This window comes from Aulonocara sp. 'chitande type north' Nkhata Bay, linkage group LG7 (genome assembly GCF_057382095.1).
Source record: "Aulonocara sp. 'chitande type north' Nkhata Bay isolate Kocher_YH1m ecotype deep benthic linkage group LG7, A_spYH_male_GT1.1, whole genome shotgun sequence".
NCBI classification, from domain to species: Eukaryota; Metazoa; Chordata; class Actinopteri; order Cichliformes; family Cichlidae; genus Aulonocara; species Aulonocara sp. 'chitande type north' Nkhata Bay.
The window spans coordinates 8,105,145-8,120,602 of NC_141350.1; the positions used below are offsets into that span (position 1 = coordinate 8,105,145).

Genomic DNA, 15,458 nt, shown 5'->3' on the forward strand with positions numbered 1-15,458 from the left:
ACACACATTTTCAGTCATAAAAAGAAAGCAATAATCATTAATAATTAACATTCCAAAAAAAGAGAATTGTTATAAACTTACTTTACTTGAAAATTAATACATTCAAAGTGTTCTTCCATAGGTTTTTAAAATTATTAAAACTGCTTGATAAAACAGCTGTAAATAGATAATTTTTTAAAAAAGATCTGCCTGTTGCTCATTGCGTTGTAGCTGATGGTTGGTGGTTGACACTCCAGGCAGTGGTTGCACAGGTTTTCCTCATGTCACATGTCTCATGCTGTATTCACCTCATTTGCCCATCTCAAAACTGAAATTAGTTTAAATAAATGGCCCCTTTGCCAACAGTTGCTTTAAAATTGACCACATTTCTTTCTTTCTTTTCATCACATAGCCACTAGTCTCTTTAACTCTCTGTGTGTACGCCTCTTTTTTTTTTGCATGCTTGACTCCCTCATTATTTTAGTTGGATAATACTAATGAGTGTGTCTGCATTTGAATTAAAGAGATACGGCATAATTTAGCTGATATTAAGGACTTTTATTCTCCACATACATTTTCTCTAGTACATTTATGAGATGTTATTTCAGCACCAGGAGCTGTCCATACTATGCTCTATACAAATTTTACACAATGCACACAATAATTCTGTCTGCCTCATATGGTAAGTTCATCTCTACTTTGATATTGGCAGATGTATTGCAGATTAAATAGTTAATCCATGTCCAGTAGGAGCCATTTGAAGACCACTGCCTTAAAACATTGGTTTGCTTAGCAAAAGGTTTAAAAAAATGGCTTGAAATTACAAATTACAATTTGAGAAATATGCAGAAATTCTTACCCTCATCTTCATCGTCACCAAAAGGGTAGAATACAGCCACAGCAATGTTGAGCAGGAGGGCCAGGTAGAAGGAGATGCTCCCCCAAAGAGAGATGTGACGTGAGAACCAGAACAGAGCCTTATTTTCTGTGCAAACACAACAGGGAGCATAAGTACAGGCACACGAATTCAGCACACACCACATCACTGCAGGCCCTTCAGTTTACTGTGAAAATAACATAACCAGACTTGCTGGATGGGAATCGTGATTTGTCGTCCTGAAGCCTGTTCCTGCTGCCACCACCGCCACCACAATCATTATTATTTTCCAAGAACTGGATGCCGAATGTAAGGAAGACTTACTGCGGATCTTCTTCTGCCACCTCATCTCATTGTAGAGGTTGTCAAACTGGTGGAAGAAGTCATTAACCTTGCTGCCTTGGTCATCTCTCTCAGTGGTGGTGAACACACGCATCTTTGACTCCTCAGTTAGGTACTCACAGATGTTAGGAACTGGAAACACTATCTGCTCCATGCTGCGGTCATTACGCACAATCTGATAACAAAGATTAAAGGTTTGGCTTACAGTTTTATAGTTTGACGAACGATTTAAGAGATTTTAGGATAAATGATAAATTGATGATGCGGGTTACCTCTATCTGAGCTGTGTGCTTCGCATAGTAACGGAGGGCATCATCCTTTTCCTTATCGTGGTCCATGCCTGACCCCAGACCTAACCCTGACCCAGGGGTGAGGCTCTGCTGCAAGATTTTGTTGTGCCTGGCCAACTAGGAATGAAGAAATATGATTAATATGAAGATATGATTTTGCTGCACTACACTGGATGATACTGTAACCAGTAATGAACCAAAACTAAACAAATATGGTTTACAAAATCTCCTCATGAGCGTTAATGTCATGGTCATTTTTATGGATTTTACAAGACATGACTGTGACTTTGGAAAACAAGAACTGGGTGCTGCTTTAACCTTGACTGAAATTTGAAATAGCCCATATGGACAAGAAATATTCCTTCTGGAGAAAAGTTTTATGGTCAGCGCAGACAAAGGTAGTGCCATGATGACAAGAGGTATGTTTCGCGGAGTAAAGGTGAGGCTTTCACACTAAGAACACTCAACTGCCAAGCATGGTGGTGGTAGCATTGTGCTCTGGGAAGTTTTGCTGTAGTACTGGTACACCGCACAAAGTGGATGGAATAATGAAGAAAGTTCTTTCACCTCACATTAAATTAACATCTAAATGGTTGAAAATTTGGCAAAATTGGGTTTTCCATCAGAGCAATGATCCCAAACACACATCAAAACTGGTTTTGGGATGGATAGACCAGGCTAACATTAAGCTTCTGGAATGGCCTTCCCAACTCCATGAACTCACCTCTATCGGAGGATTTTGGAGCAGGTCTAAAACCCAGGTGTGTGACAACCAATTTAAATAAATTCTGCCAAGAAGAGTGACCAAATATCTAAGCAGAATTATGCCACAAAATTGTTGATCACTATCAAAAGGTGTGTGTGTGGTCGAGATGCAACTTATTAAGAGATGTTTAATACATATATTTGATCACTGTTTATATATTTTTGAAAGTCCAAAATAAATGCAATCTTGTGCACCCGATTCTTGTTTTCTAAAGCAATTAAAGATGTAAAGTATACAATGATTCCACCCTGGAAAAAGCCCTAAATTGTTGTGAAATTCATACCCATGATGAGCCCACAACATCTGTAAGTAATGTCTATATACCGTTCAAATTCAAGCTTTATGGCCTTGTTTTTTCTAATAGAGCTAAAGCTGCCATCTCCCATTAAAGGAATTGAATTATTTCACAGTTTTAAAGTGATCCAGATCCCAACCAGAAACCAACAACAGTTTCTTTCTTTCCCCACACTCTGCAGAGGTAGTTTTTATGTATCCTTGCTGATAAAAAGACATTGAAAAGGACACCTGTGGCACAAGAATTAATAGATGAGTAAGAAACAGGTTCTGGCCTTTTTCCTTTCCTGTGTTGTTTACTTGTTTTGTGTACACTGAGGTCAACTAGAAATCTAGGTTCAGTCAACAAATTAGATTTCCTTATTTTTTTCTGCTTCTCTTTTTAGGTGAGGAAAATTTAACATGGTTTGTGGAGTTCTGAATACTTGCTGAGGTTTTCTTTTTAATTTATTATATTTTAAACATCTATTTTACTCCTTTAAAATAGGCAATTGTAGAGAAATTTATGGAGAAATGTAGAGAACCATTTAGTTTGTGCATTCTATCTATTGTTTATTTTATATTATCAATTTAATTTGTTTATTTAGACAATCAGAAAATATATTTCAAAGCTGATGCACACATTTGTGCATTCCTGTTTTAAGCTGAAAGGTTATTTTTTTAAAAGTCAAACATAAAAAAAAAAAAAACTAACAAAAAAAACAAACATGCACACTTCCTTGTCATGATGAAACTCGTCTGCTCTGTAGACCAAAATATCCTGTCTGACACTTTGCTCTAAAGAGACAGAAGTGAAAACCCACAAGACTTGGCTTGCTCTCAACAACAACAAACAGCGTAGACAAAGACTGAGACACGTCAGATGGACACACACATTTAGAACAAAAACAAATTTCTCAGGGGTACAGTACTCCTTCCTCATTCCCTCGTTCCTGATCCCTGGACAAAGCAAACCATGTGTATTTAGTTGTGCAGCGACTACCTGCCTCAGTGAAAACGCCTAAAGCCTATCTGTCAGTAGAGCCAATGTCACAACACAAAAACTCATTTCAGAAAACTGTCAGAGCAGTTCATTCAGAGAAGCACTCCTCCATCACTTGGCACTCCTGCACTGCACTGGCCCAGTGGTCATTAGACTAAAGCATCACTGCATTTCCTCTGTTTGTCTGACCACTTTAGACTAACTCAAGTTTAATCTTTTCTTTTACCTGGTGGGCCAGGATGTAAATGTTGTGTCCGACATCTTTAGGTTTGATCTCGTCTCCCATGCCGTCATCGTCGTCTTCACTCTGCAAACCCTGTTTGTAGGCGTCCTTCATGACATCCACCTGAAGCAAAAGTGTTTTAGAAGTCACCGTTTTTGCACCACACGTCAGGTGTAGTTTGTGTGCATGCATGACCACACTCACCAATTCAGTGGGTCTCATCTTGTAGAGAATCTTCTCTGCGTTCTCACTGTCATGGCAGCTCTCCATGATAGCTAGCAGGAGCTTGGAGGCATTGTTCTATGATACACGTTTCAAAATAATCAGCTTTTATATTTTGATCAGTTACACAAAGCTGAATAATTGAAAGGAAAAAAACCAACAATACTGGTCAGATGCAGTTTTTTCAGAGTGCTGTGATTCGACTAAAGGGTTGTACTACTAAAGACATCTGCAGTCAGACAGCCAGTAAACATGGGCTTTATTTGCCCCATTGCCTTTTTCATCATTGCACAATTGTTATCTATATTTAATTAATACTATGCAGCAATGCAAGTATATAATAGGGTAATGGAAATGTGTTGCCTCCCAGACCTCTCATACAACTACTGCTCACCTTGAGTTGCAGCACCAGGTCCAGGCGATCCTTACCCAGGGGGTTGATGGCGTTGACAATCAGTGCTATAATGATATCAATACCATTTGACTCATGTTTAGCTATACAGCTCTGGAAAAGAAAAAAAATGGACATGCTGTAGTCAGTGTTGGCTACATTACAAAAAGAAAATCATTAATATAATTCATCAGAAGAAAGTGTCTGTGCTTTACAGGTAAATCCAAATAAAAGATAGTTTAAGACGGCTTACTACACCACAGCTCATGATTAAAACAGCGGTGTGATCACAAAGTGACCAGGTCCACTGTAGACAGACATTTATGCTCATATTCACACCAACAGTAGATTTAGAATCACCAGATTTCCTCCTCCTTCTAATTAGAAACCAACACAGACACAGGCGTAACATCCAAACTCCATACAGAAAGGCCCCAGCTGCTCAGCTGGTTCGAAACCAGAAATTTCCTGTTTCCTGTATTCTCAACTTGACTGGACTTGAACACATGAAATAAGAAAAGCTTTTCGCTACAGGTTTAACGATACTGTATGATGCTTCACATTTAGGAAAAGATGAACAATTTTTCAAATATATTCACAGTATTAGGCTCTATTAAATAAATATATTGACAACTTGACTATCCAATAAATCGAGCATTTTCTCTCAACTAACCAGCCACCCTCCTCCTACCTGGTTTTCATGGCAGGGCCCCTGGCAATACTCTGTAATGGTTTCCAACGTTTGGAGAATCAGATCCACATTATACTCATTTATATAAAGTCCCAGCAGCCCTAGGCCTCCAGTGGTGCTCCCACAAATGCAGTCCAAGAACTGAAGAGTCTCACACACCAGATTGTAGTTAGTCTTGTTGTTCTGACTGCGCAGAAAGTTCTGGATTCAGAGCAGGAAAAAAAAAATCAATCAGCGGTCATTTTAATGACTGGACTTAGAAGGGCAAAGTTCACAGAGCATCAGTACCTGCAGCTTTGAATTGTGGTTCTCACAGAGCAGCTGTAGGTAACGCAGGATTGGTTTCATGATAGATACAGCCGGGCTCATCTGAGTGTCTTCCGATGCCTCCTCAGTACCGATTATCTCACTGTTTTGGCCGAGGCCTTCAAGGTCAGGGTCCAGCTCTTTTCTGAAGGCTGAGAAGGCCTTTGAGGTCACTGAGGAGGCTTCTTTTAGCTGCCCTCGCATGTCGTCCCTCATGTGAAGCCCAGAATCTTTCCCTACAAAGAAAGGATTTATTGAAAAAAAAAAAAAAAAACACACACACACAAACAGACACACAACACGATTCACTGTTTAACTGCAGGGCAGGAGCAAATTGCTTCCATTCATAAGTGCGGCAATTGTATTCAAGAGAAATTGATATGTGTGTATATATATATATTTATTTATTTACAGACGTTCACTGACAAGCAGGCAACAATTTAGTGGGTTTCTGTAGCATAAAAACACTCAAACTTGATACAATGGCCTTTTGATAGGATTGCAATGTGGGCTGTCACATGCTTCAGACATGTGACTGCTTAAACTGGGAACAACAGTTTCAACAGAAGTCAGCAGAGCTACAAAAATCATTGTGGATTTATCCACTACAACTGTTTTAAACTAAACTAAACTTGTAGACCTCAAACACTGTAAAAGCATTACTTTTTTCCAGTCTGTGGCTTTTTAATTCGCTCTTTCTATGGAAATGCCTGGATGTGCTGAGGACGTGAGCCTCATGACTCAGTATTGCACTTTTAAATCCTCATCGCTAGGTACCTCTGACATTATAACAGAGGTGATTCACTTCTAATGAACTTTGCTTTCTTACTTTCAGCCTCCCTTTGACATTTTGACACAGTGGTTAGCTGCATTTTGAGCTCACAAACGTTATCTGGACATTATGTGGTGTTTTTGCTCTAATAAGTCAATAATGTGAAAAAAATTAAAAATACACCATCACCGAACGGTACCTTTTTTAACCCTGATACTACTGACATCACTGTCATCGTCCCTTCTTTTGCAGGTGACTTCAAACATGTTGACTGACACGGTGGCTCGAATCTCCTGCTGGGCCAAACGCATGCGGTCGTAGAAAACCTTGAAGAACCTCTCGGACTTTTTCTGCTTGTTCAGTTGGCTGTAGAATGAGTTCTAGTTGGGAGCAAAAATGGCCATGAGTATACTTCTAAAACATGTGGAGGAGAAGTACAGGATTCGTGTATCTGTGAAGCCAACCTGTATCTGTGTGTTTCCACCCCTGAGAAGGGCAATGCCCAGCTCGATGCTCTCCTTAAACAGTCGATCATTCTTGGTGTTGACGATGAGTTCAATTACCATCTCTGTTGCCCCAACATTGTCCAAAAGACACTGAATATCCGAAACAGTGGTGGCTGGCTTGTCAGCGTCTACCATGGGAGAACCTCCTGCAATGATGTAGAAATTTAAATTCTAGCTTCTGCTTCTCATGCTCTTTCTGAGTTAGTCTCATGTATGTTGCCTGGTTATTTTTGTGCTGCTGCTCTCCCTGCCTCTGGCTTTCCATGCATGCACATACCATATATAAATAATTGTAGATAGAAATAATCTCTTTTTGAGAAATTGAACAGGAAAAACTTTACAAATGTTTGATTATTTGTTATGCTCATCTACTATATTCCACACCTGCCTGGACCGAATATTTGTGGGATGCATTATAAACCTCTTATGTCTGCCAACAATTGTCAAACAGCATACTGCCTAAGAAACAGAGCACTGTCATTTTAGTTCCTGTTGTTTCCTCGGCTGTGAGTAGTTATTGCAGCATCTACTCAGTTTATTTGGGGTTCTCGGTACCTCCAGGTGACTGCTTGACAAAGCCACCAGATGAGCTGTTTCCACTCCCGAGCTCTGACTTGGAGAGGAGCTTTTGATTTCCAAAGTAGCGTGTGAGGAGAATCTTTCTCAAGTCGTTTCCCTGTGGAGACAGAAATCATAATGTTAAATCCATTTAAAAGTCTGACTGAGTATGAGCTTTAAACTAGGAAATTCACACATATTTAATAGATTTTGATAAAGCTTTTTTTCCCCTTTACAGAAAGGGAAAGAGGAATAACTATAAAAATGATCAAAATGAAGGACAAATCTTAAGAAGGGAACATTTGTGGTAAGGTGCATTCATTGGCATGAAATCCATCCGATCATCTCTCAGAGGGCTGAGCAGATTTCATCTCATTTCACCTAATAGGAATCATCGCCATCATCCCATGACACATTTCTGCCTTGATGGAAGCAGTGGTTTGCAGTATGACAATGCTCTTATCAACAAAGAAATTGGAGCTTGAGAGAGCATGACGGTTATAATGTTGTCCAATATCTTGATCCTATCTGAGCATTTATGAGAGATTCCGAGATAGCAGCCAGGGTGTGTTTGGAGAAAAGCAACCATAAATGATGACAGATGTTACTTTTATTTTTAGTTAATATTAGTCGGCAATGAAAGTCTCCAAACAGTTCAATTTTTAAACTGACATGATGAACCGCTGATCTTACCCCAAACTTTTTGGGATGAGGCTAGTTTTCCCTCTCTTATTGTGCAAAATAGGACCACACTGTGCTTCTTTCTTACACACACACACACACACACACACACACACACACACACACACACACACACACACACACACACACACACACACACACACACACACACACACACACACACACACACACACACACCGTGTGCACATAACCATGCAAGTGAAAACAAGTGGAAAAAGGTTATACAGAATGTGGTCATTTGCGTGCAAGGATTACTGATGCATATGTATAAAGTAATGCATTGCACAACACCAGCTTGCCTCTAGCAGCTCATTTATTTAATAACTGCATTTATTTTCTTTCGAATAAACATCTCTCTGTGTCTGCGACATTTGACGCAGATGAGCAGAAATGAGATTAAAAGATTCACGGCGACAATCGCCCTTCAGTGGTTGTGTAATCAAAGTGTGTGATTGGCAGGTGCATTGTACATTTCACCACCTATTTTTAAAGAACAACAGGGAGAGCGATGGATGGATGAAAAGAAGGAAATATAAAGGGAAGATAAAGTATGTATGAACACTACATGTGGTCAGCACCTGTTTCTATGGTAATCCAACAACGCATCAAGGCCTTGTTTCATGACACCTTACCACTGGTATTGATCAAAAGACTTCAAGAAGAGATGGGTAAGGGGTGGAGTTAAAATTAATGGGCTGTAAGCAGCCATGTATGGTTTCCATGGAAACGTGTTAGCAGGCTAGCAGAAAGGCAGGTGCCTGTCAAAATAACAACTGAATACACTTGATGTGTTACACTCTGCTTGTGCCAGGTTAGACCCCCCTTTTGCCATCAGAACTCCTAATTTTTCATGCTATAGATTCAGCAGGGTGCTGGAAACATTGTCATCATGATGCAACTCTCCTGTTCCTCCTAGTCCCAAAGGTGCTCCATGTGATTGAGATCCGGTGACTTTGGAGACTATTTGTGTACAGTGAACTAATTGTCATGTTCAAGAAACCAGTCTGAGATGATCCGAGCTCTGTGGCATGCCACATTATTCTGCTGTGAGAAGCCATCCGAAGATTGGTGCACTGTGGTCATTAAGGGATAGACATGGCTAGAAATAGTACTCGGGTAGGCTGTGGTGTTAAACAAATTGTTCCTAGAGCCTAGAGTGTGCAAAGAAAATATCCTATACTACTAGACCACCACCACAAGCCTTAACTGCTGATACGAGGCAAGATGGACCCATGCTTTCATGTTGTTTATGCCAAGCATACAATGTTTAGCCAATCTTCTATCGTCAGATTTTAGTTAACCTGTGCAAATTGTAGCCTCAGTTTCCTGTTTTTAGCTGACAGGAGTGGCACCCAGTGTGGTCTTCTGTGGCTGTAGCCCAACTGCTTCGATGTGCTTGATGTGTTTTGCGTTGTGTATAGGTTGGTTGTAGGGACACAATTTTGGCTTTCCACATTTAAACACAGACAGTCTTGAAAATGTGTTATTTAAATCGAACGCAAAGCAAAAACAAAATGAGGCACTCCCCCACCTGACTAAATCAGCGCTGAACCACATCCAATCACAACTGTTCACTGCATTACGAAGCCTGAAGCTTCCTGGACTAGTCTAGACCGATAACACAATGTAAAAAGACAGATATATTAAAAAAATCGAATGACTGACACAGTAGAAGGTGAAGAGCTTAGCAAAGCGGATTTAGGGTTAGTGACATTGACCAAGAAGAGATTATATACAAAGAGTGTTGTAGAGTTGTTTCTGTGCCACAAAGCAACACAACTAACATAACCAGCGGCCTGAAAACTTACCACCAAATAATTAGTATAATTAATGCATGAAGGACAAGAGAAGCAATGCAATGGTTGCTAACCTGAATTGCTCAACATCAACACAGACATTCATAAAAGTGAGGCTGTATGGCACACCACTTTGCTAACAAAGATGTACTGAAATCACTAACACAAAGCGTTCACTAAACATTTTTACTATTGAAAGCTTCAGGAATGCATTTGGGGGGGTTTTCAAGATGGAAAAACTTGCAAAATGTTGCAGGAGAAAAAGAGATAGATCTCACAACAGTAAATTACTATGCTACATCACTCATGCAGGTCCAACAAATTTAGTTTTCTTCCAAGCGATGCACCGAATTTACGCAAACGAGGATACATTTTCTTTTGATGCAAAGATTTGTAAATGAACAGGAATGTAGCGCAACTTGGATGCAAAAACAGTGTTATGTTTAAGTGAAAGAGAAATTTTTTTTTTGCTCTGTCAGTTTTTTGTCAGTTAATTTTGACAATAATCGCACAGCCCTACTTGATTGTAATGAATCAGTATTTGTTGCCTTCCTATCAACTTGAAGCAGTCTGACCATTCTCCTCTGAGCTCTGGCATCAGCAGAACAGTCTCTGTAATCGCTCTGGGTGGTTGTGCAGAAAAAGTCACCTATATCGCCATTTCTCTCCATTCTGATGCTCCGTTTATAATAATAATGATAATACATTTTATTTATAGGCGCCTGTTGAGGATCCTCAAGGTCACCTTACATTAGTACAACAAAATAAAAACATAAGATAAAGTATGTAAGTATAAAAGCTAAGTAAGATAAAAATAGACTAAGACGGAGTCATGGTGAAGAATATGCAATTCTGAATGGATGGGTTTTAAGACACAATTTAAAAGTAGAGAGAGAGTTTGTAGTCCAGAGATCCAGTGGAAGTGCAAAGACTTCCAAAGACTCAGAAGGAAAGTCAGAAGGACGTAAGATTGAACATCGGGCAGGTTGCCATCAGGTCGCTGCCACATGACTGGCTGATGAGATATTTGCATTACCAAGCAGCTGAACAGGTGTACCTAATAGTTTTGAATATATGTGATCATTTTTAGGCTGTAATTATGCAACCTTTAGGCTATAAAATAACTAAAAGCTGAAATTGTTCATTAGGTGTTAACATTAATTAATTCAAAGTTTCAGTAAAAGTTCTGACTCCTGCTTCAATAATGTGAATATTTGGTGCGTGCTCTGAACGATTAGTAACAACCAATTTCTTTCTTTAACTGTCCTTTTAGTTTACTTATATTGTAAATCTTGTTTTATATTTGGTACTTTTAATTCTTTTTATGTAGCTTTTATGTTGAATCATCTATGAAGCACTTTGAACTGCGTCAACCTTCATGAAAGGTCCTATACAAAGAAGGATTGATTTATTCACTGACTGGCATTGTTGGTTAGACAAGTCACCTCACCTCACCTGACCTACAACCCTATAGACATTTAATGGAAATTTTTCCCATTCCATTTATCCTAATACTTGCATGAAAATAAATGCATTTCCTTTATTATACATTTCAGAATTTTGCAGTTTGTGACTGACGCACCAGCAGTTCAGCAATTGTCTGGTCTCTTTGTTCCTTTGCAAGTTTCCCTGCTGTGATTGTCACACCTCCTTTAAAGCTGACACATACAGCTAATTAGTATTCAGATGTATATGACTCATTTGTGTAGCTGCCATTGTAAGTTGTAAGTAGTTGCTTCTTATAAAATTTTGGGTGCATTTGGATGTGTCAAATGTAGTGTGGTTCATCCAAAATGAAACTGAATTATCAAGCAGAAATAATGGGATTTCTTTTTTTCTTTTTTTTAAAAAAAAAGCTCCAAACTGCAACCTTAAAAAAGAAAAGGTCTAATTATACAATATCAAGGCATCAGGCAAACGAGGTACCTCTATGTCTCATCACAGAGGCTGGCCAGATACAGTTCAGCTAAGCATCCTCAAACTAAGTGTACCGAAGAGCAAAGATGTGGATGAGCACGTGTAGCTGATGCTCCCTGTGTCAGTAAACACTCTATCTCATCTGCAGTCAGCAGAGACACTTGTCTGCCTGCACTGTCTGGCTGAGATGTCTCACAGAAACACAGACACACACCCACATAGACACACACACGCACGTACACACACGTGCACGCACACACTTCTTGAACTGAAGGTGAGGATCCATTGAGTCAGTGTCTCTCATTTCCACACACCACTACACAGACACAATCCCAGTGCATCTCCAACCTCAGCACTACACTCTATAAGGCAATGCATCCCACTGCATGCTCCCTTGCAAACTAAACATGTTTGACTTTCCCCTTTTCCCTCTTGTAGGGAGAAGTTGAAAGGTGGGGGTGGTGACAGGTTTTTGGGGGGATTTTTTTGTCTCCCCTCTGGGTGATGCAGTGTGCTGGCACACACTGCAGCCAGCACACTGCTAGGTCTGCAGAGAGAAAGGAGAGGATAGAGGAAGCAGGATGGCAGTAGAGAAGAGTCAGCCCTGCCTGACTCATCTGCTTGTTGCTGCATTGACAAGAAAAACTCTAGTCAGGTGATGTAAGAGCCGAGAGAGAGAGAGGGGGGGGAGCAAGAGAGAGAGAGAGAGAGAGAGAGAGAGAGAACTGACAAAAGTAAGAGGAGGGTGGCAGGAGGAGGAGGAGAGGAACAAACAAAACCTAGCAATGAGCAGACAGTCGTGGTGTTTTAAAATGTGCACCGGCACGCCACACTGCGGCTCTGGTGTCCAAGCTGAGGATGAGCTGCCGATCCCCACCTCCAGCTTCACTCCCCCCCACCACCTCTCGCAGCTCTGCTGTCTACAGATTCCTGTAACTCCGGTGAGAAGCATGGATAAAAAGACACCGCCTGTTCTGTGCTTCTTTAGGTGGTCTGAAAACTCATGCAGGCATCAGAGGGCAGTAGCAGCTGTAAACCAGGACATACACTGCCTGGATGGAGAAGTTAGAGCTGCTGAGCTCTGATAAGGTCAACTGCAGCAGCGTGTCAGGCAGTGCAGGAGGACAATGTTCCCCAAACAAGGTTGAGATGAGAGGGGTGGAAGACTAACAGTCTTACTTTTTTCCTCCACAGAGGAATCCGAGTCGGTCTTTTATGAACAGAATGACTCAAGCACACAGTGGCATAGCACAGTTTCCCCACAGGCTGTGAGAGACCAGCAACTTCACCATCACAAAGCTTATGTTACTTCAGTCAATACACTGATCAGTACAGTGTCAAACTGAAAATCTACCTTCTGTTATACAAAAACTCAAAGGGAAATTCGATCTTATCATGTACAGTTTAAAAGCACGCGCTGCATGCAATCTAATAAAAATTTCTGTTGTCTCTAAGGCGAGCTTGGAGCTGAAGGAGAAATGAAAAGCTTAAAGTGGGAACCTGTCATAATAAAATCCATATCAATATGTTTTATAAAGTGTTTTCTCCAAGATATTTATTATTTTTTAAAAAGAAAATAAATTAAAATGTATTTCATTATTTCACATTTTTCTGCTATTCTACCACAAACACAACAGGAGCGCAGATGAAAAACAAAACACGAGGGAACATAGGGTGGTGTGCAACTGCCACCCATAACTGAGATCACTGGGTTCATCATTCTTTGGTGAAATTGTGGCTGGATGAGCTCAGGATTACCTAAAACTCTTGCCATTAGTCAAGTCCATTAGGGTGAACCATGTCTGCATATTTGCATTTCATCCCATCTCTTTTACCTGCTGCTGAATATGACATGTTCAGAAGTAGCTGTGGAGCGCTGCGTGCAAGGCCAAGAGGTTACAAATGGTATCTGGAATCCTGGAAGACACACGCGCATCAAGTGGTGCCATTTATGATTTCAAGCTGCAGTTCCACAGCGCATGAAATGCTTTTACCCAACAAACAAGCACATCAGCAAAACAAATTAAGCCCACATGTGAGAGCAATTGGTGAGAACGATTCAGGGAAATACAAGCATAAACAAGTAAACAAGCATTCAGTAACAGGTCTGCTTTAGGGAAGGCCTGACTTTTAACCAGCGGGTTTACGGTGGACGTGTTATGTGTTATTCACTAATATCATTATGTACTGATTGAGTTTATTAAGGAGACTATGATGCTGAAGATAAGCTGACTGGCAAACAAGGCTCATCTGTTTTGCCTGCCTCACTGGAACTCGGGCAATTTAGTCGACATAAAAAGGCAAGCATGGGGAAAACATAATAATTTTTGAGAGCTTATGTTTCAGCCATGAGGCTTCTGAAAAATTACATCAGCATAAAAATAAGATTACATTTGGCAGAATCACTCATGGTTCTCAGAGAGCATGGGGCCATCTGATTTTTGTGATCCACGGACTTTGAGTCTATCAATTGCAGCGGCTCAAACTTTTCCCTTATTCTAAGCTGCTGGTTACTGATGACACACCCTCGAGATGCTGACGTTTATTTTTGAGAGACAGAGTAAGGAATATTGCATTTATTCCAATCAAATACGGTTCAGGTGCTCAGATCCTTCTAAGGATAAATGGTTAATAAAGCATTTTTTTGTCCACCCTGTAATAAAAGGCTTTAACAGAGGTGTGAGCACATGTGAGATACCATGACATAAGAAATGAATCAAAAACTGAAGCAGATACTGAACGCTAACTGAAACACACAGTGTTCTTCACCAGACTCTTGTTTGTCTTGAGTATTATATCATCACTGGATGGTTTGTGTCGTGTTGTCCACCAGCTATGAGCAATAAACGCAAACACAATTTCAAATTCATGTCATTCCGGCTCTTTTCTTGTCATGTGCCTCTCAGACTACAAGTGACCTAACAACACACTATGAACTTGTGAAACTCTGTTTACACTGAAAACCACTGAGATTCATAGAAACACTTAGATACCATACGTAGGTAACTCAAAACCTCAAAATTCCTGCATGCTAAAAATAAAGACAATCTCTTTTTAGAAAATCTCAAAGGTAAATAATCTCATTGCACACATAATACATTTGTTATGTTGCTCGTGTCAAGGTAAATCAGTGATTTAAAAGTAATTTTTCAGCCAGAACTAAACAAGAAAGGAGTCCGACAAATGAACGTGATGGTCTAGTTTCAAGCATCTTCAACTTGCAGATTTTATAAAGCTACACAGGGTTAAAAATAATTATCCACCCATGTTCAAGGTTTTATAAGAACAACTGGAGCAACTGAAATATTTTTGCTCAACCCACAGGAAGATTATTTCTAAGTTCAAATAAGTATAATTCAGTGTTTTAGATTCTAGAAGGATATCTTCTTGCAGTACAAGTGAAACTTTCTCTCTGTCTCTCTCTGCTTGGAACTAAAAGAGTTCAGCAGGCATCGTGCTCCAGTTCTGGAGGCATCTCTACATGGTGTACACAGACCTCCAGCGCCCAGTCACGGCCAGACTAGACAAAACAACGTGTCCTAATCCCTCATCGCCATGGAAACCAAAGCATAATGCTCCCCTAACAGACACCTGGCTGATGGATCGAGGGAAGCAAGGGCAAGAGGAACTGAGTAGAACCTCCTCAGCACAAGTTCACGCAGCAAAATAAACACTTTTTTTGTATTAGATAAGTTAAACTTCACAAATCAAAACTATTTTGGTTAGACCTCTGCAATCTCCAACTTTCTGACTCAACTCAGCATGCTGTCTCAGCCAGAGTCCAGCCAAAGGTCAACCTTTACAATGTACGCATGAGCTCACGCAGCTCTCTGCCTGCCTGACC

At 40.2% G+C, this 15,458-nt stretch overlaps 1 protein-coding gene across 2 annotated transcripts in view; it reads right to left on the minus strand.

Moving 5' to 3' along the window:
- Positions 1-15,458, minus strand: part of itpr2 (inositol 1,4,5-trisphosphate receptor, type 2) — a 61,233-nt gene that overhangs the window by 17,097 nt on the left and 28,678 nt on the right. For both annotated transcript variants that reach the window (XM_086298276.1, XM_086298275.1), the window contains exons 38-48: positions 7,197-7,317; positions 6,600-6,787; positions 6,335-6,515; positions 5,346-5,599; positions 5,058-5,258; positions 4,370-4,480; positions 3,958-4,053; positions 3,757-3,876; positions 1,471-1,605; positions 1,181-1,373; positions 839-964 (exon numbers count right to left, since the gene is read on the minus strand). In XM_086298276.1, the coding sequence (XP_086154402.1) occupies positions 839-964; positions 1,181-1,373; positions 1,471-1,605; positions 3,757-3,876; positions 3,958-4,053; positions 4,370-4,480; positions 5,058-5,258; positions 5,346-5,599; positions 6,335-6,515; positions 6,600-6,787; positions 7,197-7,317 (1,726 nt within the window). The remainder of the gene's footprint in view (positions 1-838; positions 965-1,180; positions 1,374-1,470; positions 1,606-3,756; positions 3,877-3,957; positions 4,054-4,369; positions 4,481-5,057; positions 5,259-5,345; positions 5,600-6,334; positions 6,516-6,599; positions 6,788-7,196; positions 7,318-15,458) is intronic.